Raw genomic sequence first — 26,519 nt, 5'->3', positions numbered from 1 at the left:
TTCTACACTACACTGCACCTGATAACCACTACAGGGCTCACCCTCACCATTGTCTCATAACACAAAAGGTGAGGCCCACGCACGGTACATGTCTTTCCCCAAAGATCTTAGCAGGTGATTTCAGGAACATTGATGGCTTCCTGTAATGCGAGGAACATACTAGCCACCCTAGTGAAAACACAGGCATACACACACACACACACACACAAACAAACACATCAAGTTTTCTTCCCAACAGTCAACTAATTTTCGTTCAAAGCAAGGGTGTGCCTGTCTTTCACAAATAGCAAGTGCCCATACATGACATTATCTGCCTGTCCATAAACAGCTCACTTCCATTCCTCCTCCAAAGCTTTTCCCTTTGCTCCCTACAAAATGTAAATAATTAATTCCACTCCACATTGACCCTGACTGCAAGATAAGGGTAGTCGGAAATCAGAGACACTATGTCACTGAGTAAATCCATGACTTATTTGTTTGACAGGTGTAGCATGACAAACTTGTAAACACACCCTGACAGCATGACAATGGCAACCCTCAAATGCTTTTTTGATTAAATGTGATTTGAAGGACCTACACTCACACACTGAACACCTTCTTCACGCGCTTATCTAATCAGCCAATTGTGTGGCAGCAGCAATGCATAAAATCGCGTCCGATACGCGTCGGGAGTTCAAATCACTCATCACAAATGTGATCTAAGTGACTTTGACGGACAGACAGACTTTGCAAACTGTGGTCACAAAACACGAACCAAATTCCACGCGACTCTCCCGTTGACAACTGTATTATTCAAACAATAGCCTACGTGCTGAATTTAATTTAACTGTCCCAGTGGATAATCCAATGAAAACCCTGATCTTAGTGGACTATTTACACGGCAGGTAGATCGTAAACATTCTCTGTCCCTCGTAACTGTCAGTTGAACTGAAGCTGTAGTCTTAAGACAGTTAACTATGGTAGGTAGGCTATATCTGCAAAACGGCTCTATCAACATAGGCAGTTGACAAGTGTGGTTCTGAATCTATTCTAACGTTAGACTATAGCCTATTACATCGTTGGGGAATGGTTTCGTTTAACATGGTCCTAACATCGTGTACCAGCACTTGAATTTCCTCCATGGAAAAAAGTATGGAAACTGCGCTACTTGGCTGTGAAATACAGCGTAGGCTACTCGAGTTTTCAGGTTCAACATTTCTTTGTTCATAAATTGTTTCCTTCGTGCACATATGATGAAGTTAATTTGCATCACAACAGTTTCAGAAATATTTTTTAACCAGCTCCGTTGGTTGCCTGCAAATGTAGCATATTGTTGAAAAGAAAAGCACTGAGTTTTTAGTCTATCTTATCGTTGAGTTTTTGTTTTTAGTTTTTTCTATCGATTTTTTCCAATTACGAAGCAAATGAAAAGCGGTGTGTCTTGCTGCCGTGTCAGCACCTTCCTACTTAGCAGGAGAACAAGACTCAATAAAAGAATTCACTCACCATGATTTTCTTTCCTTGTACAGCGAGTATGTTCTGAGGTATTATTCCGTGTTATGAAGCGGTCTTGACAAATTAATTTTCTTGAAGTTAGTGTTTCCGTCGTGTTTCCGACAAGGCAACTCTTAAACAATTTAAGACTGTAGAAGTCCAACGTTGGCTACATTCGAATCCCAGCAGTTCTCCAAATCGGGACGATCGGAGTCTCCTCAGGACCAAACGTTCTCCCTCCCCATAGTTACTGTTGAACTGCAGCAATCATCTGTTCACACACAGACAGATAGCAGACCGTACCATCGGACGAGAAAGTTTTCAGTGGCGGACGATAGTCAGTGGAGTACACCAGGCAAGCATTCCATAAATGGTGAATTCGTCTTTTGCCCGCAGCCAATGGGAGCCACACTTCATCGCGTCACTCCAGAGGGAATCCTACCGGAGGCTGAGAAATGCTGGAGTCCACACAGCGCGCGTTGCCACAACTGCGCAGAGATCTTCAAAAGAGAAGGTGATTGAGGGTGTCGAGGTGCTTGGGATTGAGCGCAAGTTTTCGGATCATTATGGGTTGATCGATTGAGTTTTTAGGTACAGTGAACGGGTTAATTACTTAGGCTATGCCTAGCAACCACAAATACCTGCATGCGAGATATAGACGATTGTAGCCTGTTTCTTAAAATGAGCAATAGTATACAGGTAAAGAATTTGTATGTATTGCAATATATAGCAAATACTGTACTGTATCTTTGGAATGTATTTGAACATATTTATATGTTCTGATATATATGTCAGGGGGCTATACCTGAATATAGCCAAAACAATATGTTATTAAGCAGAAACGTCAATACATTGCCACGTATTTGAATTATTTATACGCGCATTCCTCGTATGTATACAGACCATTGATTGAAATTCAGTTTATATGCTTCGTACTGCACTCTGGATAAGAGTATCTGCCAAGTGACGGTAATGTAATGCAATGCTATACCGGGGTCTCCATAGAGAATAGTCAGTGGCATCCTTCACAAGGGGATTTCAGTATACCCTGTATAGTTTTCTCTGTACAGCAATGTCATGTTGTATCCTATCCCCCATCTGTCACATCTTCATCCTAATGAAGGAGCAGCTGAGCAGCTCCCAGCTGCTGAGGTACAGTGCCCCCCGGTGGGCACAACTCTTCAAAACAGCAGACTCGGTGGGGCTCTCAAGTTTCTTTGAGATTAGTGTATCCCCTCATGTCACCCCTCCTCCTCATCGCCCTCCACCTCTATTGCCGCAAGAATCCGCTTCAAGGCACTAGTGTTGGCAATCCAGGCTGCTAAGGGGACTGCCCCACTCTACATCCAAACTCTAATGGCTCCCTCCACCCCAGCAAGACCACTCCGGTCTGCCAGCTCTGGTCGCCTTGTGGTCTCCTCATTATGAACACCAGGTGGTCGAGCTGCACGTTCACGCCTGTTTTCCGTTCTGATTCCTCAGTGGTGGAATGACTTCCCTACCACTGTCAGTACAAAATCCCTCCCCATATTTCGGTGTAGACTAAAAACACACATTTTCAGACTACAGCCTACCTGGAAGCCTGGTCTACCCAGTAGAAAACAAAACCAGGGTTGGGTTTGGATTCGAGGGCCAGAGTTGATGATCCCTGCATGCAATTGCACCCCTAGCCAGCAATATATAATACATTTGTATCTTTTTTGCTTGGAAAACATACTAATTTGTACCCAAAGAAAACATGACTGTACTTTCAGGGTACATTTGAGAAATTTGATCCCTGCAGAAAAAAATGTACTGTGACCTTATTTTTGAGAGTTTACTTAAGTTCCACTCCCGTGCTGCATTCAGTGGAAACCAATAGATTCTTGAAAATTATTTGCGGGCTTCAAATGCTACAGTCAGCAAAACAATGTTAAAGAGCTCTGTTATTTTTTGTGGAATGTTTGTGTTTTCCCAAGCCCCCCCCCTTTCTTTTTGACAGGTTTGCATTCCTCTGTGATTAGTTTACCATTTTACAATGAATCCTGTGCCCAATCCTACAGTATAACACTGTGCTCTGCCTCAATGAGAGTGATATGCTTTAGGTCGACTGAATCTACACACTGGACCAACTACAATAATATGGCCTCATAAGAACGTACAGTAGTAGAAAGGAAAGGAAATATTCCTACATTGTCCTTCATAGCCTATTTATTTAGTAATAATAATAATAATAAGAATAATAATAATGATAATAAATGTCACTTGGGCGGCACGGATGGTGCAGTGGGTAGCACTGCCGCCTCACAGCAAGGACGTCCTGGTTCGAATCCCCGTCGGCCGGGGCCTCTCTGTGTGGAGTTTGCATGTTCTCCCCGTGCCTGCGTGGGTTTCCTCCGGGTACTCCGGTTTCCTCCCACAGTCCAAAGACATGCAGGTTAGGTGGATTGGAGAGTCTAAATTGCCCGTGGGTATGAGTGTGTGAGTGAATGGTGTGTGTGCCCTGCGATGGACTGGGACCTGTCCAGGGTGTATTCCTGCCTTTTGCCCAATGTATGCTGGGATAGGCTCCAGCCCCCCTGCGACCCTGTTCAGGATAAGCAAGTTAAGATAATGGATGGATGGATGGATAAATGTCACTGCCACTATGGTTTTTCAACTTGAAATTTGATGACAAAGTTTGTGATGAGTGACATGTTGTTTCTTCATACAAAATAGATTTGAAAAATGGAAATTCAATTAAGCTGCTTTATTTTAGGGGTTTAGTGACGGCGGGTCATTTTTTTACCCTTAGGACAAGGGGAGTATACAAAATGTTAAGACTACACAAGGGCTAATATCAGCAAGACATCTTTTTTTGTGATGTAAAACGAAATACAGATTTTAAAATATATATTGTGTATGTATGAGACAAAACAAAAACAAAAAGACATAAATAAATTTTAGGTCACACAATTTTGCCCTGTAGCAGAAACGTGCTGCATTTCCACTCAGGTAGACTGACGCGCGTGACATGCGGAGAGTGGGGTGTGTTCCCTTTGTCCCACAGGCAGGTATGCTGCCCTGCAGGATGGCAGCAGGGAGCGGGGGAGGGACGCAGAGGCAGCGCGACTGCCTTCGCCGCACCAAACCCGTCTGACGGCTCCCGCTCTCCGGTGACATTCTCACGGAAATACCCAATGTCGCTCATGCTGGATGGTTCTGGACTTCAAACCGACTTCTGCTCTTAATGATTTAATTAAAATTCGCAATCGGTTACATATCATTTATAGCTACATTATGTTCTCGCCTTGTACATTTTATTTCTGTCTAATTCACGTGTTGCATTTGGCTAATTAGCTGACCGAGCCGAACTGGTGGCAGCTAAATCCTGCACACACACCATCCTGCCCATCACTGCTGTAGGGCCTGCAGAATGACACCTTGGTGAAGTTGTTCAAATGGCCAACTGAAGTCGTTAGGGATAAAAACCTTTTTTGAAGGTTGGTCAAAATTTGTGGAGAAGCATGGTGTCAGTGAGTTTATCCGTTTATATTTTAGGAGAAATTTGGGAAGTACAAATCGAACGTTAAAATAGTAAACAAACTCTTATATCCAGGCTACGAGTCTACACATACTAGATTCCAGGATTCACTGGCTGTAATCGAAACCCAACTTAGTTACCTGTCCTGTGTTGAACATATCTGCATCACCAGGAAACCAGCTGACCTGCATTCCAGCAATAAGAAACTATTATACATTATTCTTGTATTTTAACCAAGGGAAGTACGGAAAATAAGAAAGTTGCTCTGTGTAATCCAGTATATGCCTTTCACAGTAACATATCGTGGTGCTTTTGCATCCAAACTCAGATGAATTAGGTGCACATTCGTTGAAATTAAATATTTCAAAACACATTCCTCTGAAAAAGCTGTTATTTTTTTAGATGCAAGTCCTACTTTCGATTTTTTTCCTGTTGAGAATGTTGTGTTTATACTGTATATGAGGTTATGCATGTACCAGGTTGAGGATTGCTTTGTCTGCAGAAAAATTGACCCAACTGAAATCTTCAGAATGAGACTATCGCCACCTGCTGGTTACTCAGCTACAATTATAAAATACTTTTCATTTCTTATCCAAGGCGACCAACCATCCTGGGCTCAGATTAGTTAGAGCTAATCTTTGCCCTGTAGCAGAGTACAGTGTTTTATATAAAATATCTGATGCTTATCGTGGCAAGACATGCTGAATAACTTGATAACTCTTTCTCAAACATAACAGAAAAATGTCTATTTTTGCGATGCAACAGACTGATTGGAAATGGAGAAGTGAGAAAAAGGAAAGGCTGCTGATACCATCATTTCTGCTTTTTCCGTTTTTACACTTGGACCATTGCTAAATACATATATTATGTGTTTCCCTTTCCTCTATTTTTCCATCCACTAAAGAAACTTGATCTGTTGTTTGCCTCTCATAATAGATGTCATCACTGAGTGGAAATTCATAATTTTCTTGACTAACTTCTTGGTTTGGCTAACTTCCTTTTTGTGCAATATTATTCAAGCACTCTTAACACACTTTAAGCAATGTGTGTTTAGAGATGACATTTTGGCTGGCATAGCACAGGAAATAACTGTACAGAATAGCCTCCACTCCCAGCTCAGTGAGAGAACGTTTATTTTGTTTTAGCTACCTCTGTTGTAGCTACGGTCAACAAGGAGTCAACAATAGACTATTACAGAGTATTCACTGATAGACCACTTAACCAAGAGGAGCAATGGACCTGCTGTATGCAAGCCTTCTGCTACTTCTCATAGGTCAAGCTCAAGGTAAACAAATTATTATATTTATTACCAGAAAATTCAAGATATTGAATTATTGACATATAATAAACAGCAGAGATGATATTCTATCTTATTTTGAAACATATCAGAAAACGATATACTTTTAGTTCAATACAATTACCCTCATGTTTCAATGTTTTTTCAGAAAATCATAGGTGTCAAAATGATTGGCTTCTTTCAAAATTATTGTAAATAATAGTTCAATAGGCAATACATTTTTTGTTAATTTAGTTGATCTCACTCTAAATGAATGATATTGTGTAATTCCATAACTTCCCATTTCACTAAAGTGTAAAAATGAGGTAACAAGCATGGAAAATCCCCTTAGTTAATGTCTAAGTTCATGTCAATAATAGTATTAGTTTTTCGTTTACAGTATTTTTGTGATTTGAGTGATGTTTGTGGAAATTATTTATGTTTAAAAAAAATAAGCAAGTATTACTTTCATTAATATCAGGCGTTCTCAATTTGTTTCTGTGAAAATGAGCCATCTATTACTGCCCAAATATTTCAAATTGTTTAGGACACTGCAGTGATGTCTATAAAGTCCTATAAAGTGCTATCTATACAGTAAATCTTGTACCGTATGCGTTTTTGTTTTTGAAGGAGCAACTTATTTCCTTTATCAAACGAAGAACAACAAGGAAATAATGGTCTGTAAGCACAGACGCTGGCAAATTGACATTAACTATGATTACAAGGTGGATTGTAGAGCAACAAGCAATGAAGAAAGTAGTGAAGAAAGTAGTGAAGAAAGGAGTCATGATAATAAATGTAAGAACATAAAAAAATCCCTAGAAGACTGCACCAGGAACAACACACAAGCAGAGAAGGCAACAAGCTGCTTAGCAGTTAAGCCTGAAGAAAATAATGGATATTTTGCTTGTGTTGATAATTTTCAGTCAAAATTTTTATATCCATTTAAATCTGCTGACCAAAATGATTATTTCATCTTAGCATTCGCAAAACCGAAGGGTGAGTTAAAAATGTTTTCTTCCACATTTTTATAATGCCAATTATTTTTATAATAATGCTTGAGACTGCTCAGAAATTATTTTGTAAGTAATTATCAATGCACTTATTGTGAGCTTCATAATGTTTAGGACAATGACAATGACATCATATAGTTTACAGATTTTGGTTTCACCTTGTAGCAATTACAGCAGATTTTAGACATAGTCCCCATTTCAGGGCACTGTAATGTTTGGGACATATGACTTTCCAGGTGTTTCTGATTATTCAAGTGTGTTCAGTTTTCTTAGTGCAGGTATGAGAGCATTGAGGTTTTTGAACCAATAACAGAATTGCCTTTGAAGTCCTAGTTCCTACAAGGGAAGACCTCTACAATTGATGACCGAATAATATCCCAACTGTGTCTGCACAAGCAGAAGTTTCCACCTAAGCAGCATTCCAGGGCAAAGTTTCAATGGTTTAGCCAACTTTATGCTGCGCTTGGCTTGCATATCGAAAGATCACAGCGTTTCAGCTGTGAATTGTAGTTAGCAAAATTGTGCCAAGATGTTATAGGAACTCATTTAGCTTGCAATATGAAACTACAAAGAAGACAGGAACACTTTCCCCCAGAATGTGTGCTTCAGCGGAAAGGTCTGCTTGTGCAGACAGCTGGTGAGTACCGGCAATAGAAGAGATAGTTCTCGATTAAAATGTGCATTTTTGAGCTCTGTTGATGTTTGTGAATAACTGTGGCATTATATTTTTGTCAGCGCATTGATTACAAGAAAAGAAACGGTCCATAGAGGTCAATTATGTCAGAGTGCACTGCATCTAAAAATGTTATAAAATCTAGAATGTGTCATTTTTTACATTTACATTTTTGTCATTTGGCAGACGCTTTTAATCCAAAGCGACTTATAAGTGAATAGGTTCTACCACAAAGCATCACATCCAGAACTAGGAAAATACACATGGAATGCTGTTCTAAACATAGTCGTCATCATAAGTGCAAATTATTTTTATTTTATTTTTTTGGGGGGGGGTTAGACAAGGATAAGGATATCAGAAAGGAGGGGCGGGGGAAATCAGGAGGGAGGACTAAGGTGGGTTGAAAAGGTGGGTTTTGAGTCTGCGTCGAAATAGGGAGAGGGATTCTGCTGTCCTGACAGTGGTAGGCAAGTCATTCCACCACTGAGGAACCAGAACGGAAAACAGGCGTGAACGTGCAGCTCGACCACCAGGTGCACGTAGAGAGGGAACCTTAAGGCGACCAGAGCTGGCAGACCGAAGTGGTCTAGCTGGGGAGTAGTGAGTGATCAAGGATTGTATGTAAGGTGGGGCAGTCCCCTTAGCAGCCTGAAATGCTAACACTAGAGCCTTGAAACGGATGCGTGCGGCAATAGGAAGCCAGTGGAGGCCAATGAGAAGCGGGGTGACATGAGCCGACCTGGGCTGACTGGTGATCAGGTGGGCTGCAGCATTCTGGACCAGCTGGAGGGGCTTGATGGCACACGCTGGGAGACCGGCTAGGAGGGAATTGCAGAGATATCAGCCAAGCAGGCAGAGATCTGTGTGGTGACTTGGGTGTCGGGGGGGAAGGAAATAAAGAGTTGGGTGTCATCAGCGTAAGAATGATAAGAAAAGCCATGGGAAGAGATAACAGAACCAAGAGACATGGTGTATAGCGAGAAGAGGAGAGGCCCAAGAACTGAGCCCTGCGGGACTCCAGTTTGTAGGGGGTGAGGGTCGGAGACTGAGCCCCTCCAAGTCACCTGGTAGGAGCGACCAGAGAGGTAGGAGGAAAACCAAGCGAGTGCAGACCCTGTGACACCCATCCCAGACAGCGATGAGAGCAGAATCTCATGGTTGACTGTATCGACGGCGGCCGACAGGTCGAGGAAGATGAGGACAGAGGAGAGGGATTTGGCTTTAGCAGAGTGGAGTGCCTCAGTGACCCCGAGCAGGGCGGTCTCAGTGGAGTGGCCACTCTTGAAGCCAGACTGGTTGGTGTCACATCTCAGCAAAACTGTCTGGATGGATAGATAGTACTCTGGGGAATACTAATGGTTTCTATGAATTAAAAATATTTGTTTGAACAAGAAATGCATGCTTTTCAATGAAACCGATCCACAAAATCAAACAATAGCTAATTTTGGACTTCTAATGGTCAAGAGAGGAATTGCAGCAACAAACACACTCAAACCACAACACTGTTTATCCCACCCCTTCTCTGTTAACGTGCTGATGTTGAAACGCCATTGGCTGTGGCAATTAGAACAAATTTTCAACCAATGAGCTTGAATTCTTGTACAGCTATACAATGTTTTGATAAAGAGTGCTGGCCCGACAACTGCACATTTTGAAACCCAAATTTAAGGACTATAAAAACAGGCAGAGGGTGAGTCAACATATCAGTGAGCCTTTTTCAATGATAGGAAGGGATTTACTGTAACAATGTTTTAGCACACAAATCGTACCTTTAAAGCAACAAGAGAGGTGCAATTTGGAGTGGAGTGTATTTTCTACTTTTCTTTCACAATTATTGTTGAGACCAAAATGTATAATAATGCCCTTCAATAAAAGTTGGGAAAAGCTGCATTTTAACCACACGTGAATCGTTTACCAAAATTGTGGAGTACAGAGCCAAGTCAAGAAAAAATATGTCTTTGACCCAAACATTATGGAGCTCATTGTATATGCACTTCATGGCTTGGAATGGTCAAATTATATTGCTGTGCTGTTATTGTGAGGTTATTTCAACAATCATACACATTCACTTTATCTGCAATGATAAGTGGTTGCCAATATCCAATCGCCATTGGTGACTTTCACTACTTTAATCATCAGTGTCTTTCATTCTGTTTTTCCCACAGTGTTGAAGTCTCAGCCTGAAACACAGACACACATTATACACGAGGGATGGCCCATTATTCTGACATGCCATTTCTCTATCTCTGACGAGTTTTCAAACTGTCCTTATATTGTGTACTGGATCAAAACAGGTGGCAAGGGCAGTACATGCATTTATTCTTATGATTTTGATCTAGAAGAAATAAAATACAACTTTTATTGTTCTTCTGAAAACAATCTTCGCACCAGGATCTCAAACACTTCTTCACACGACCCCATGACAAACATTGGCCTCCATAACCTGACCATCAACAGAAGCACACATTTGGACAGTGGACAATACGTGTGCGCTTTAAATGTGATAAAGGAAAATAAAGGCAACTGGGTGGTAATTTCTACTGTTGACGTAACTGTACATAAGAAGGAACTATCAAACCAAGATACAACTCGTTCAAAAGGTAATCTAATTCTAGATTAAATCTATTCTTTGTTTCTCGACTCATACTGACACATACAGGCTGATATTACATTATTCAGTTGGGAGATGATAGAAAGATAACAAAATAACAATAACAACTAAAAAACGTGGAACTGTTTGTTAAAATCACAATTTTGTTGCATTTTTTAAATAAATATTGCATCGGCACAAGATAGCATTTCTTAATTGGTTCCTGTTCATGTCACTTCAAGCGCACTAAAACTGTCATGTATGTTTCTTTTTTGCAGCAGCATATTTTACTCCCTTGTATCTGGCTGTAGCCCTGGTAATCATTGGTACCTTTGTCATTGTCATTTATATGAAGAAAAAGAGCAACATTGCTGCTAAGGGTTAGTTTTTTCTCTTGTTTTTTTGTGTGAAAATGTTTTTACTTCATATTTTTCTTTATTTAATATTACTTTACACAATGTCTCTTTTCCCCTAGAATCCCAGTTTGTGAGCAATCAAAGGTAATGTTTTAATTTATCAGCTTGGGGATACAATTATGACCATAATTATGATTATTAATCAGCTATATGTAGCATCCTGAACTAAATTCATGCAGGAGGTGTGTTTTAATGTTTGTTTGTTTTTTATTACAGACACCAAAATGAAGATGAAACAATCAACCTTGAAAGTGAGTTACTTAAAAATAAATGTAATAAAATATGATATTATATTATCCATTGATTATATTGGGTTTAACCTGTTTCATATTTTTATCAGCATTTTAATTATGTGTAGCCCTGATAGTAGTAGGCTAATACTAGTATCATTGTTGTTGTTGTCAACAATTAATTAAACCAACAAATAAATAAACTTCCCTCTCATGTCGCTGTAGTTTCCCCTTACACAGTGGCTGGAAGACTATTTGAGCCATATTCTGTGGTGAAGCTGACAGATAAGCCTGCAGATCACAGTGCAGCGGGGGACCAGGCTAAGCCCCCGACAGAGCTCTACTCCACAGTCGGGGTCACCCCAGGGGCCCATGTGTATGAGAGCATCAGCGACACACACAGCAGATGTAAATGAACCACAGACCATCATGTACACCTGAAAACAGCTGTTTTTAGACATGCCATTAGCATCTGTGCCACGGTTTCGGGGTTTGTGCTTTGACTTCTTCAGACCTGCATTTCTTCCAGCCATGGGAAAACATTTTTTTTTTTCATACTCATATTACATGTAGAAATTAAGATAAAAAAAATAAATAATAATAAAGTCTATTTTATTTCATGTCCATTGCAATGGAAATCAAGTAGGAATGCTTGTGAAAATTGGTAGAAATAATACATGTCTGATGACCATCAAGACTCACCTAGCACTTTATTAGGAACAACTGTACACCTACTTCTTCATGTATAATCAGCCAGTCATGTGGCAGCAGTGCAATATATAAAATCATGCAGATACGGGAGAGGAGCTTCAGATAATGTTCACATCAACCATCAGAATGGGGAAAAAATGTGATGTCAGTGATTTTGACTGTGGCATAAATTTTCATGCATAACAGTCTCTCGAGTTTACTCAGAATGGTATGAACAACGAAAAACATCCGGTGAGCAGCAGTTCTGCGGGCAGAAATGCATCGTTAATGAGAGAGGTCAGAGGAGAAGGGCCAAAACTGACTGGTCGAAGCTGACAGGAAGGTGAAAGTAATGCAAATAACCACGCATTACAATAGTGGTATGCTAAAGAGCATCTCTGAACACACAATGCGTCAAACCTCTAAGTGGATAGGCTATAGCAGCAGAAGATTTAATAAGTCTAAAAAATAGTGCTCACTGACTGAATGTGTTGATTAATCATTTAGCTTCTTCATATTCACACTGGATTCAATAGTGAAAATGAATAGATCATATGGTCTGACATCTACAATTCTACAATCACCAACTATCTCAATCCTGGCTGTCAAGGGTGCACATTCATCCTCATTCTCATCCCTACAATCTAACCTCTTGGACCTATACTGCCAATACTTTTTGTTCTACGGCAATACAGTTTTTCAGTTTCAAAACGTCATTTTCACAATATAAATAGGCACCAGATTACATATCTTTAGACAATGGCAGAGAATGTTTTTTTTTTAAAAGAATTTTCTCAATTATCACCGGATATCATGAAAAATGATAATCCCCGGACCTGACAAACTGACCAAATCCATTTTAAAATAGATTTTTTTAAATGAATAGCAAATAGCCCAAATATCATGACAACAATAAAATATGGGCAAGAAAATGTAATCAAAAAGTTGTTACTTTTGCTGGCCTGTATGTGTGTGCTTTGTTTCTTCTCTGTGTCTTGTAGATGGCGCTAGTGGACAGAGTCGGGATGTCCACCTGTTCACCTGCCCCGCTACTGTTTTCCAATCAGCAGTTTCCTTGTTTGATAGTCCAACAATTTATACAACTTGTTCTCCCGCTCTAAGAGGGAGGAAGGGACTTTGTATTCGTTCCGAGCGTCTGTTGTCTTTGTGACCATGATACGCTAACTTGTAGCCTACTTGTGTGTGTATGTACCTAGAAATGAACGCATTTACTTTGGGAGCTAGATAGGTAAGACACTTACACGTCGGTTGTCTAGACACTCTATGTTAGGGGGTGACTGACACCATTTTATTTTTGTTACTGATAGAGTAGTTCGTTTAAGCTGCCTGCCGGCTTCTCCTGCGTAATTAGTTAGTCGCATGTGGGTTGCTTGAGTTAGAGCTGTTTTATTATGTTGTTTTCTTTGGCAGCACTCATGCGTCTAGTTCCTTTCCCCTTTCCGTATGTAAATGAGTTCGCTTGAAAAAAAAAAAAAAAAGTTTGGCATCATTAAAACTTTGGCACTTTTGGGTAGCTGGTTGTCTAGTGGTCAAACCCTTAACTAGACCTTGGGCTACAGCAAAGTGGAAAAATGATACGCCCCAGACCTGACAAACTGTCCAAATCGAAGAATAAGATTTTTTTCAATTTCGATTTTTTGACTGAAATGAATAGGATTTGGCCTAAATATCAATAAAATACAACAATAAAATATGGCTAACAAAATGTGGAAAAATGTGTCACTGGAAATCATGAAAAATGGACCTGACAAACTGACTGATTTAGTGGTGCACGCAGCAAAAGAGATTTGGGGCATTTCTGATGTGAAAGGGGACGAGATACAGGGGAGTTTGAAAAAAGAGTTTGGTGGGAGTCAAACGTTAGGGAAATGAAGCTGGTTTAGAAGGGGCTTACCAAAGGGGGTTTTGTATGATATTTGGGCTATTTCCTATTCCACTGTCACAGATCTGTCCTGCTCTTTCCTCCTCTTTTCTCCCCTCTTTGTTGCCTCCGCATATGACATTTAATTCTTAGCTCTACTCTTTTCAATTTCACATTACAATTTCTTTCTCTCACAATGTTTTACTCCCAACACGTGATTTCCCACACAATGAAAACACACAGCCTGCTCTTTAGACAACCTACACTTCTCTACAATTTCTACATCTGTTCACCCTTTTCCTACATAGGCTAGTGCAGCTACATGTGCGTATTCCTGACACCAATAACACCTTCGTGGAACCCTCTCATATTGGGGAGCTACCGGAGAGTATTTTGTTAGCTATAATCTAACAAAATACTCTCCGGTAGCTCCCCAACTCTCTCTTCATCATGATCTTCGGATTCCACTCATTTGACCTTTTCCTTTTACCCCCCCTCCACCTCACTCTCCATATTTTCAGAGTTCATGCATCCGTAATCCTAACTCTTTCCAAAAGAAACACGCAAATTAAGATATCTCGGGTGTCTTCGCTTTCATTCTCTCCATGGGACCGGAAAGGGGAGGCTGCAGTTATATCGATGCTCGGAACACATGGAAGGTACGCCCAGAACATTCCTATAAGAAGATTAAATGTATCTGTTCACTCTGCATTTGGAACGACCAGACGAAGCCAGAAATGGGGAATGTTGTGCCAGTCTAACGTGAATCAGTTTACTTTACCAACGCTCTCTGTTGAATATTTCCGATGTTGTACATTATGAATATGTAAAGCTCGTTGCAAGAAACGCGTGAATAATTTAGTGGCAAATGTTGTTTATACGTATTTACTGTCTGGTACTGTTTTTCCACCACTGTGGTCCAACGATAGCACGCTAACAAAATTACCACTAGTGTGTCTGCTCGGTTGAAATGAGAGGCGTCGTAGCAACTCATCTAGTGATAACTGGCTCAGTAAATTAAAATATCAGGCTTGTTTGCTAACTGCACAAATGGAGACTGCCTTCTTTAGACAAGGAAGCAACTGAATTACTGTCTCAGCAATGTAAGTTAATGTCAATGTCGGTTAAAGGAAATAGTTCAGTCAACGCTAAGTGATTGTCTAACCTGGCTAGTCACCTGTAACGACACAGTACACCGTAACGAGTGAACTAGTGAGCTGGCAAGCTTGCCAGCCACGCACTCCTGCCTGTGATGTTTTCCGTCAAACCATTGAAACCAACATTTAAGTCATACCTTCCGCCTTTACAGGTAAGCATTTTCAACAATTCTGAAAAGTGTTTTGTCAAGTTGAGAGGTTACATTTTGTGAGTTACAATTTCGCAGTTTACTAGCCGGAGAAAAGCTACTTACGTCAACAACAATTAGTTGCCAAAGGATGGGTGCACATGCGCGGGTTCCGAACGCCAAGTTAGCTCACGATGTTCGGAACAGTGCTACTTTCGTGATGAATAAATAATACATTAACTTTACTTCCAGATCAGCTTTGTTTTTGTGTAAAGTTTAATTCCTTAATTCCTACAGTGACAAAGTAATTGTGTTCCCCATTGACAGTTGTGTTACGTTAGTTATTTGTCGTTTTCTCTATAATTATTAGTCCAATTTACATCAATCGAAGAGTTTTAGTTTTCTGCCATAGCCAATCGGGCAACTACAATCATAAATCACGTTCATCAGGAGAAATACATTTGAACTCCTTGTGTCAATTGTAATACCGATGTTGGCTAGCTAGGTGATGTACACTCACTGAGCACTTTATTAGGAACACCTGTACACCTACTTATTCGTGTTATCTAATCAGCCAATAGTGTGGCAGCAGTGCAATGCATAAAATCATGAAGATATGGGCTAGGAGCTTCTGTTAATGTTCACAAACCAATACAATTTGATGTAAGTGACTTTGACCATGGAATGAATGTTGGTGCTAGACAGGGTGGTTTGAGCTTCTCAGAAACTGCTGATCTCCTGGGATTTTCATGCATGTCAGTCTCAAAAGAGAATGGTGCGAGAAACAAAAAACATCCAGTAAGCAGCAGTTCTGTGGACAAAAACGGCTTGTTAATGAGAGTGGTTAGAGAAGGGCCCGACTAAGGCAAATAACCACATGCAGGTAAATACAGAAGAACACGCAACACGTCAAAATTCTCAAGTGGATAGGCTACTGCAGCAGAAGACCAATAATAATAGTAAAAAAAGTAATAAAAATACCTAATAAAGTGGTGTATAATGCTGCAAGTTGCCTTGCATTTACATATGAATTACGTTTTCACACACAGGCAGATCTGACGAAAACCCCCCTGCAGTTAGAGGCAAAATTACTTGCAGGTAAGTAATGAGCGCTTCAGTTAATTTATCCTGTACATTATGAGAAATTACGGGCTAGTCTCGATTAGTCACTTATGCTTTATTTAGAAATTAACTGGATGCGTGGATCTCTTGGTCTTTGGTGCCTGCTTTATTGCTTAGTCCAGCAATAGTATTCATACATGCGTTTCTACACAAAGGAATAACCACGTTTTCCAAATTCATTCTCATCCACCTCAGCTTTGCTGTGGAACTCTACCTTGCACTCGTTATAGTAAAATGTCTTCTTCCAATTTCCAACTGTCAATTTTCCAAAGAAGTTGGTGTTATTAATTATAATACAATGTCTCTAAAAATTTGGGAAAGGTTCTACCCTTCTTGTCTGGTTGTCCAATCTGGAAGTCAAATTAAGTTTCCTAAAATGTCTGAGCAGCTTATATTTGCATATTTCTTTTATATTGTCTTTTGGCCAGGTTGATTTATTTTTAATACATTTTTAAAAAGTTGGGCTAGATATGAGTGACCTTGTTTTGGTCTCACTCAATATGAGGTTAAAAATGAATCTGAGGAATCTGCTGTGAAAGTAGTGCTGTTTTCCTATGGGATTAATGCAGCATTTCTGTGAAATATTACATTGGGAATGGGGCCTGTGGGCTAAATCACATGGCATTTTATAGTGTTTATTTTATTTATTTTTGTTTCCCAACAGGTTACTTGACAGGGCCCTATTGTGGTCACTTCTGGCACTTTGAACTGCACTTCTCTCTAAGTTATTCAGCACACCTATACATTTTGTTGTACATCGCTCTGGCTAAAAGCTTCTGCTAAATGTAATGATTGTTTTAATGCACTTAAAAAAATTTGCGTTCCCATGTTCACTTTGTAGCACATTGTAGCTTATCTAGGTGTATGTATTCTCCCTGGCTAAGGCCATCATAGGGATCTGCAGTTGAAATATTATTTATTCATTGGTTCCATCGGCTCTCAGCTGCCCTTGTGTTGGTACGTGACTTGACTGCATTTCATTTGCCACCGTCCCTGACTGAATAGCCTATTCAGACCCAATGCAGCCCACCAAGAAATACAGACAGTGGACTTCAGTCAGACGGAGTCGTCTGAACAAAGGGGCCGAAACTGTCCCCCTCTTTTCCTCAGAATGTGTCTCTGTGTCCGAGTCTGTGCCCTCCCTATCTCCCTCAATCATTCTCTGTCCTCCCTCTGTCTCCGTCCTGCAGTTTTCCTAGAATCGACTCTCATCTTGTTTATTCCCCTGGATGTCCTGCTTCCGCTGTTCTGTTCTTCCACAGTCTTCCTCTTTATCCCTCTCTTGGCCATACCTCACACACATTGCTTGACTACAGCCCAACTTTGACTTCCAGTGTTTTTTTATTTTCCTGTGGGACCCCAGTTTAGAGTTTATCGTTGGTTCCCCTTCCATCCAGTAAGAGTGTTGAATGACACCTTGAATGATTTGTTTGGTGCACTACTGTGGGTATTCAGTTGTTCAAAGATTTAAGAGAACCCATTATACTCTCTCCTTGGTCCTTCCTATTTTTTTGTTATTATGCATATGTTGCCATTTGATTCTTGCCAAGGTCGTCTTTATAACACCGTTATAAAACTGTGAACGGCCCTATATGTTAAGGCTAACTGAGCTACATATTTAATAATGTGGACATGGCCTCTTTCACTACTTACCACTGCTTCAAAATGAGAAAGTTTGGTTGTAAATAGTTTCCTAGTTTGTACTTCACCATGCTTTGATGAAGTTTTTAAGGTTTTGACTTCCTTTAAGAATGCTGTTAATTTGAAATCACCTGGCTCTCCTTGAGGTTAACCTTTTGCACATTATGTTGCTGCTGTGAGTTGTGCCACATGGAATAGCTGGTCACATTCTGTAAACTGTTGACCTAATTCAACAGGTGAAGATCCTTCATTCCTGTTTGTTTGTTAGTTCCTTTGTGCATTTGTTTGTTTGTTTGTTCATTCATTCACTCATTCGCTCATGTATGAGTGTGTGTATGTTGTGAAAATAAGAAGAAAGGCAGTAATTATTACATTACATTACATTATTGGCATTTGGCAGAAGCTCTTATCCAGAGCGACGTACAGTTGATTAGACTAAGCAGGAGACAATCCTCCCCTGGAGCAATGCAGGGTTAATTGCCTTGCTCAAGGGCCCAACGGCTGTGCAGATCTAATTTTGGCTACACCGGGATTAGAACATTTTACATTTACATTTACATTTTAGTCATTTGGCAGACGCTTTTAATCCAAAGCGACTTACAAGTGCATAGGTTCTACCATAAGTCAGAGCATCACATTCAGAAACTAGCAAAATACACAGGAAATGCTGTTCTAAACATAGTTGTCATCAGAAGTGTTTTTTTTTTTTTTTTTTTTTTTTTTTTTGGGGGGGGGGTAGACAAGGATAGGGATATCAGAAAGGAGGGGCAGGGGAAGTCAGGAGGGAGGACTAAGGTAGAGTTTGAAAAGGTGGGTTTTGAGTCTGCGTCGAAATAGGGGGAGGGATTCTGCTGTTCTGACAGTGGTAGGCAGGTCATTCCACCACTGAGGGACCAGAACGGAAAACAGGCGTGAACGTGCAGATCGACCGCCAGGTGCACGTAGAGAGGGAACCGTAAGGCGACCAGAGCTGGCAGACTGGAGTGGTCTAGCTGGGGAGTAGGGAGTGATCAGGGATTGTATGTAAGGTGGGGCAGTCCCCTTAGCAGCCTGAAATGCCAACACTAGGGCCTTGAAACGGATGCGTGCGGCAATGGGAAGCCAGTGGAGGCCAATGAGAAGTGGGGTGACATGAGCCGACCTGGGCTGATTGGTGATCAGGCGGGCTGCAGCATTCTGGACCAGCTGGAGGGGCTTGATGGCACACGCTGGGAGACCGGCTAGGAGGGAGTTGCAGTAATCCAGGCGGGAAATGACGAGCGCCTGGACTAGGAGCTGGGTGGCTTTCTCAGTCAGGAGATGACGGATACGGCGTATATTATACAGAAAGGACCTGCAGGTTCTGGCAGTGGAGGATACTTGTGGTGCCAGGGTGAGGCAGTTATGAAGAGTCACCCCAAGATTCTTTGCCGTACGGGAGGAGGAAACTACAAAGTCCTCAACAGTCAATGAGAGGTCGATTGACGGAGAGGACTTAGCAGGGATGTAGGGAAGCTCAGTTTTGGCAAGGTTGAGCTTCAGGTGATGGGAAGTCATCCACGCAGAGATATCAGCCAAGCAGGCAGAGATCCTTGTGGTGATTTGGGTGTCGGGGGGGGAAGGAAATGAAGAGTTGGGTGTCATCAGCGTAGGAGTGATAAGAAAAGCCGTGGGAAGAGATAACAGAACCAAGAGACATCGTGTATAGCGAGAAGAGGAGAGGCCCAAGAACCGAGCCCTGCGGGACTCCAGTTCGTAGGGGTTGAGGGTCGGAGACTGAGCCCCTCCAAGTCACCTGGTAGGAGCGACCAGAGAGGTAGGAGGAAAACCAAGCGAGTGCAGAACCTGTGACACCCATCCCAGACAGCGATGAGAGCAGAATCTCATGGTTGACTGTATCGAAGGCGGCTGATAGGTCGAGGAAGATGAGGACAGAGGAGAGGGATTTGGCTTTAGCAGAGTGGAGTGCCTCAGTGACCGCGAGCAGGGCGGTTTCAGTGGAGTGGCCACTCTTGAAGCCAGAGTGGTTGGGGTCATGGAGATTCTTGTGGAGAAGATAAGTGGACAGTTGGGAGCAGACCGCCCGTTCCAGGGTTTTAGCGAGAAAGGGAAGAAGAGAGACAGGCCGGTAGTTGTTCAGGGCAGAGGGGTCAAGAGTAGGTTTTTTGAGGAGGGGAGTGACTCTGGCCCTCTTCAGGGAAGAGGGCATGGTGCCGGAAGAGAGGGAGGTGTTGATTAGAGAGGAGAGAAAAGGGAGAATGTCCTCAGATATAGATTGTAGGAGGGGAGAGGGGATGGGGTCAAGAGGACAGGTGGTTGGGCGGTGGGAAGTAAGGAGTTTCAGTGTGTCGGCGTCAGAGAGGGGAGAAAAGGAGGTTAGGGAGTTGGGGAGGGTAGGAGGGTCAGCAGGGGTGGAGGGTTGGGAGAAGGAATTGCGAATAGCATCGACCTTCTTTTCAAAGAAGGAGACGAAGTCATCAGGTGTGAGTGATGAGGGGGGTGGGGGGGGAGGGGGGGCCAGAAGAGAGGAGAAAGTTGAAAACGGTTTGCGGGGATTAGAGGCGGCTGCGTTAATTTTCGAGTGAAAGAAGGAAGATTTAGCTAGAGAGACAGAGGAATGGAAAGATGATAAGAGGGCATGGAAGGAAGCCATATCACTGGGGAGACGGGACCTTTTCCATTTTCTCTCCGCCGCCCGCAGCTTGGTTCGGACAGCTCGTAGAGCATCAGAAAGCCAAGGACTGGGGGGGGAGGCCCGAGCTAGTTTGGTGGTGAGGGGACACAGAGAGTCAAAGGAAGATGAGAGGGAGGACAATACAAAACCACCGACTTTGTGTGTCCCAGTCATTTACCTTAACCACTACGCTACAGGCCGCCCTTATTATGGAGCATTATTTGCTTGGCCATAACTGATTAATCCTGGATGCATTATAAGGGAACTGGTTTCATACAGAGCAGAATTGCCACATGCCAGCATTATTAATACCTTATTTTATGAAAGGAAAAGGACAGTTTGCTTATAGTTCGCGATTAGACCTATATTTATATGTATGTTAATGATGATAAAATTAGATTTTTTTTTGTTATCTGTATTTGTATTTATAGTATTTAACCCATTTTGTATTGTATGATCTGACCACACAATTATAGAAGGAAGAGTGACTTTCCTCTCAAGAGAACGGTTTCTCCAATCATTCTTGCATGTGAATTCCTGAAACCAGCGCATGCACAGGGATGCGTTGGTTGTTCAGGGCTGTGAGGTGCACGCATGTTGACTTGCTAACGCGCTGGCTTGTGTGCGGGGCAGACTCACCGCACCGTTTCTGACGCGTCAGCAGTCCACTCTGACAAAGACCGCCATTCATGACTCAAAGCCTAATAACACTGCTTAATCCCCACCACAGAAGGTAGACCGCAGGGCGCCATGGCACAGAGATCCCTCCCAGGAGATCCCGGCCTTACCTCAGCACCTGCTCTGTCCCTACTGGGGTCCTCCACCAGTCTGCTTCTGCTCTGATGTCTTCTGTCCTCCACCCCGATTTCTGAACATTTTTAAATGGGTGCAGGGGTTTCCAGTGAATTATTTTTTCCTCTGCCCATTTCTCTTTCTCACTAGCTGAGAGATTTAGAATTTTATGAAGCAACAAATCTTGTTTGCACAAATCTTTACATCTACAGAATCCAGTGCATTTCTCTGCCAAAATAGGCAAGTTTGTAGTCTTCCAAACAATGCATAGAAATACTTATCTTAGCAACATTAAAGGTATTTTATGTCTGTGGACAAAATGGCAACAAGGTACACCAAACTGCACTATGCTCATTGTCTTCTGAGCCTAAAATCTAATATTGTAAAATGACATTGCATGAGAAAATCAAAATTCAGTCGATTATTTTACCATCTTCACCATGGAATTAGACCATAAATGGAACTCCTTGACACATACTCTGCTGTCCTACTAAGCGTTCAATGTCAGCTGCCAGTTCCTGTCATACTGTACTTCTGCTTACATGGATATGAGTCAGAGGAAGGGCGTCAGGAGGAATCGGTTGATTCGAGTTGTTTTTCGACAAGATGTTGTCCCACATGGTGGACTGAAGCCATATCATCCCTGCTCAACGATAGAGTTATGTGTATAGAGTATTTATATAGGTTATGTGTTGTGCTATAGGGCTGCTGGCCATTGTCATGGTTTTAACAGGATGTCCTCCTTCAGAGAATATTATAAAAAGTTGAAGTATTAAGATCAAAAGGTACAGTCAGGTACCTTTTTAATCAAGCTATCCTGTTTAATCAGGAGTGAGAAGAGCTCACTCTGGAGCAGCTAGGAGATGGGTTAATGTTTATGCATCCCTCTCCATAAGAGGACCTGGTAGTCTGTGTTTTTGCAGTAAAGCAAAAGTCCCGCGTTAAAGTTTCTGTGGAAAGTTTCCATCGCAGCCCATCTCCAAAGACCAATCAGCATCGTAAATTTCACTTTAGTTCTGCGTTAGATGCTTGGCATCTGGATTTGCGTTCAGTTTTTCCAGCTTTTTAGTGCTCATAAGAATGGGAACTGATGCCGATAATCAGATGAAACTTGAGGAGTTAATGAAAATTAGCAGCCATTTGGGACATATGAAGCCATTCGTTCGAGTGGAAGTAATTGAAACTTGTGAGCACTTGTGAGAAGTGGGAATCATTGGCTGGCGGGAGATGGCTAAACATCTGGATAGCTCCTGCTCAATTGGACCATGAGTGAGAAAGGGATAAGTTGATATTCTTCTGTCGAAAGAGCAGCCTGTTTCTACTACTACAACTACAACTTTTTTTGTCATAATGTTAAGGGTTGTTTCATTCCAGAGTGAAGTAGCATAACTGGCAGAGAAACGTGACAGTTTGGCCCCGTTTGATCATCTGAAAGGTTGAGTCAAAGGAGAAGACTCTCGGTTTTTGGCTTTTTTTCCTAAGCAACACTTCCAACATCATCAAGAACAAGCTGATAATGTGTGAGTTTTGGTATGGCTGCACACGAGTAGTGATCTGGAAATGGTTACACATGGATTTTCTTTCTTGTTTTTTAATGGTAGCTAGCTGGTTTTCTCTTGGTTTACAAACACTAGTGTGCTGGCCCACATTCTGCGGGGCACTTGCACTGAGTCAGGGGTGATTTTCCACAGGTCTTTTATGTCATTATGTGATGTGGTATCAAAATTAAATGGCTGCCTGTGCTCCTTGCAGACATCTTAAATGTCCAGCATACCTTCCTTCTTCTTCAAGGAAACTTCTGCAACTCATTGGCTAAATCCTGATGGTTCTGTTATTTGAAATGTGCGTCAGTCAGCCAATAAAATGCTATCTAGGGCAGAGTTTTCTTGTGGCTTGGTGAACACAACCCACATGTTTTTAATGAAAGGGTCCTTTTTGATGTCCGTTTAAGCCTGAAGATTGCAGTGTGGGAGAAGGGGACTGTGACTGGAATCTCTTTTCTGAGTTTTCTGAGTGAAACTGGGCACAATACATACGTCCTCACCATCTGCCTCAAGATTATGTCTCTGTTGACTAGGAATTTTCTCCCAATGAGAAGAAAAGTCATTCATATAGCCCAACAGAACACTGGAATGGATGCCGTTAGGTCATGTGTCCCCTCTTGGCTTGTAATAGCAAGAAGTGTGTGTGCTTGTGTGTTGAACCACTTTCGGTGAACCCTTGGAATAGAAAGGACAATGACTTAGTGAGTCTTATATTAAACTGCTTTTCGAGCCCACAGGCTGAAGGGCACCCTGATCAGTGGCAGCCGGTCAATACGGGCGCATATGGTGCCACCCTACCCCGATCTGTCTGCAGAAACCTGTCTGTAGCACCTCCCCCGATCTGTCTGCAGAAACCTGTCTGTAGCATCTAACATCGGTTATTCTGTCCACTAAATCGCTGATTTTCCAGACATAAAATTATACATACATACAGTAAATACATAATATTTAACGCTTCTTCCCTCCTTACAATATTTAAATAGTATGCCCATGGAGGAAACTTGAATGAGAGTTTTCGTCTTCCTCTAGATACCACAGTGGAGGAATGAATAAGTAAAGCAGGCCTGCTGACTCCGCCCTTCTTACTGGCTCCTGCCTCGTGCTGTTGCCTGGTGTCATGTTCTTTTTTCTACTTTAAATCGTCTTCTATTACAAGCATTTCAAATTTCAAGTGCACGTTTTTGCATTGGCGCATCTTGATGTGAACACATTTTGGTAGACTGTTGTCGATATTGGCTGTTGGGTGCTGTTGCATTTTATATGTCAAATTGCTTTTCTAACATGATTCCAACAAATGTAGTAGTCACGTGCAAAAAATGCATATGTTTTGTGGGAATCGTATATGGAGAATATATCAATAAATCTCTTATACCGGTTTTTGACTTTTGGCCCAACAGTTGGAATAGGTTACAGAGTAGATGGTGACAAAATAAAATAAATTGCTTTCTTTGCATGGTGATCCTGAACTCTTGGATGAGGGTATGAGAAATCTGGCCCATTATTTTATATGCATGTTTGCAGGGGAGATTGTGGTGAATGAGGCGAGCTTCGTCAGGAAGTGCATCGGTACGGACAGTGGCCAGGACGATCTGTGGGGGAAGCTGATCTGCACCAACTTCAAGATCTCGTTCATCACCCAGGACACGCCGCCTTGCCAGGTACGCGGTGTGAAGGCATCATCTGTTCTCCAGCCCACAGGAGTCATGTCTTGAGTTACTGTAGGTGGGGGGACTGACTCATGGAGGAGGCAAGTTGGCAGAGGTGGAAGTTTTCCAGTTTGCTGGAACAGAGCCGTGGTCACCCAGTTTAGTGCTAATCCAGATTTGGCCACAGATCCGTTTTAGAACTTCGTGTTCTTTGTGCATTTGTGGAATTTCCATCTTGATTGTTTGGAGAGAACATGTATGTTTAAGATAAAATCGAGCTTCAGTCAAGTCAGTCGAATGTTCTTTCCCGCCCAACATTGTTTACAAGTTCTGCTGTTATATGTTTGCTAAATTACCCAGTTATTTGTTTTATGTAAACTAGCTGGTGCCTCTGTGTTTCAGTATCTCCCCGCCTTAGCCTGTTGCTCATTCGCCAGCCACAGTGAGTCAGGGTGTGGAAACTGCTCCCAGCCTGAATCTCATCGGTTTCAGTGGTATAAAAAACTGTGAAGCACAAATGCCCTGCCCTTTACTCCTCTCCCTGTAGGACGTATTGGGGGGGGGGGTCAAGTGCGTCGTAAGTGACGCACCGGGTTTGGTGTTTCCGTGCTAACCAAAGCAGAAGTCGGCTAAAATCCCAAAATGGCATCATACAGGAGCTGCCAAACAGAAATGTCTAATTGACTAGCATCACTATAAAAAATGCAGTACAAAAAAAAGTAAATTGAATTTTGTTCTGTACACTCCTAACCACAGTCCAATTCGCTGGTATGAATCTCCCCATTTCTTGTCAGTAGCTCTTAGCAGTTCAGCCACATTTTGAATCTGAGAAATCAATGTTTTACATTTTTTCCAACTTGTGTAAACCTGGTTTTTGGTAACTTTTTTCCTCAACAAACTTTTGAACTTTTACATCAGTAGATCGATCCTGTATGCTGTTTTTCTGCCTTAAGGGCTGCTTTTTTGTGTGTGTCAGCAGTGATAGATCTGTTTTTAAGTTCTCGGCTTGCTTTTGGAAATGTGCTGTAATTCACTGAAGGGTTCTTGCCCATTTGTACTCATTAAATATGCTTTGAAATTCCATTCGAATGTGTTTGTTTAAACCCTTTGAAGCCTAGCCTTTTGCTGTTTTACCCACACATCTGTGACTGGCACTGAAACTGATTTTGCCGTCTTCAGAAAGGCCAGTATGTAAACAGACTGCTTGGAGAGCATGATGTTCCGCTGGCTTGCGTGGACCAGGTGGTTACAGGTAGGAGTCCTCTTTCTCTGGCACTTAAAAATTTACCAGACACGCAGTGCCTTCTTCTCATTCTGTCTCAAGTGTATGGTTTCAGGGGAGGCATTGGTACCTGTTCTCTAACCCCTGTGAAATGGAGATATGTAGTATATGTGCAGGTTGCCCAGTGGGTAGCACCACTGGCTCACAGCGAGGTCCTGGGTCAAGCCCCGTCCAGGCCATTCTGTGTGGAGTGTGCATGTTCTTCCCAAAATGGTGTGGAGTGGGGTTCCTAACAGGACAGAGGAATGAGTTGCTGGATGTAAGCGTGTCTGAACTACAGACAGTTATTCAGGGTGAACTACAGGCAATTCTTCATGGTGAGTTCTGTTAGCTGAACGAGGGGGCATAAAAAAAATAATTTAAAAAAATCCATACAGATATTAGGAAGTAGAGTGATCATTGTGTCACTGCATAGAATAGCTTACTAGGACATGCAGTGGAGGCATAAACACCTGGGGTCTTCAAGACCAGGCTTGATACTGTGTTAGATACTATTAGGCAAACTAACCATGAGGGAAAAGCATTGCCTGGCTGAATGGCCTGTTCTCGTGATTATGTTATGTTAGTATGTAAAATGACTAACCAGTGAAATACCCTCCCACTGTTAGTCGATGTCCCTGAAATGCGCACACATCATTCCTCACCATATCTGCCCTGGTGCACTACTGAACGAAAGTCTGGTTTTTGGAGATTAGATACACTATAGGGCTGGTTTTGTTTTTCCAACTGTGTACTGGGTATCTGTAGTTGAAAGGACAGCCTTGGATTCGGTTTGTTATGGAATAAAGATTAGCCCACATCTCTGCCAC

The 26,519-nt window shown here is 41.9% G+C and overlaps 3 protein-coding genes across 6 annotated transcripts in view; 2 read left to right on the top strand and 1 right to left on the bottom strand.

The window, feature by feature from the left end:
* The window catches only part of LOC133130802 (unconventional myosin-Ie-like), a 63,627-nt gene extending 61,794 nt beyond the window's left edge, over positions 1-1,833 (bottom strand). For both annotated transcript variants that reach the window (XM_061245651.1, XM_061245652.1), the window contains exon 1: positions 1,486-1,833. In XM_061245651.1, coding sequence (XP_061101635.1) covers positions 1,486-1,488 — 3 coding nt within the window. In that variant the 5' untranslated portion in view covers positions 1,489-1,833. The remainder of the gene's footprint in view (positions 1-1,485) is intronic.
* A 4,074-nt stretch (positions 1,834-5,907) lies between these two features.
* LOC133131295 (uncharacterized) lies at positions 5,908-13,379 on the top strand. Of its 2 annotated transcripts, none has more exons than XM_061246587.1 (7): positions 5,908-6,260; positions 6,882-7,250; positions 10,103-10,537; positions 10,809-10,907; positions 11,003-11,027; positions 11,160-11,194; positions 11,399-13,379. In XM_061246587.1, the coding sequence occupies exons 1-7, from the start codon at positions 6,209-6,211 to the stop codon at positions 11,587-11,589; spliced, it is 1,206 nt and encodes a 401-aa protein (XP_061102571.1). In that variant the 5' UTR covers positions 5,908-6,208; the 3' UTR covers positions 11,590-13,379. The 2 variants fall into 2 exon arrangements, with proteins under 2 accessions (XP_061102571.1, XP_061102570.1); XM_061246586.1 differs by having other exon boundaries at positions 5,910-6,260; positions 10,806-10,907.
* Positions 13,380-14,234: 855 nt separating this feature from the next.
* The window catches only part of LOC133130867 (myotubularin-related protein 10-like), a 28,093-nt gene continuing 15,808 nt past the window's right edge, over positions 14,235-26,519 (top strand). Inside the window, exons 1-4 of one of the 2 annotated variants that reach the window (XM_061245805.1) lie at positions 14,235-14,404; positions 16,080-16,128; positions 24,304-24,440; positions 25,608-25,680. In XM_061245805.1, coding sequence (XP_061101789.1) covers positions 14,351-14,404; positions 16,080-16,128; positions 24,304-24,440; positions 25,608-25,680 — 313 coding nt within the window. In that variant the 5' untranslated portion in view covers positions 14,235-14,350. Of the gene's footprint in view, positions 14,405-14,431; positions 15,055-16,079; positions 16,129-24,303; positions 24,441-25,607; positions 25,681-26,519 lie in introns of those variants that run through there. The other variant, XM_061245804.1, reaches the window with a different exon arrangement.

Source organism: Conger conger, chromosome 6, assembly GCF_963514075.1.
Source record: "Conger conger chromosome 6, fConCon1.1, whole genome shotgun sequence".
In the NCBI taxonomy this organism is placed as follows: Eukaryota; Metazoa; Chordata; class Actinopteri; order Anguilliformes; family Congridae; genus Conger; species Conger conger.
This window is presented reverse-complemented; position numbering and strand designations above follow the sequence as displayed.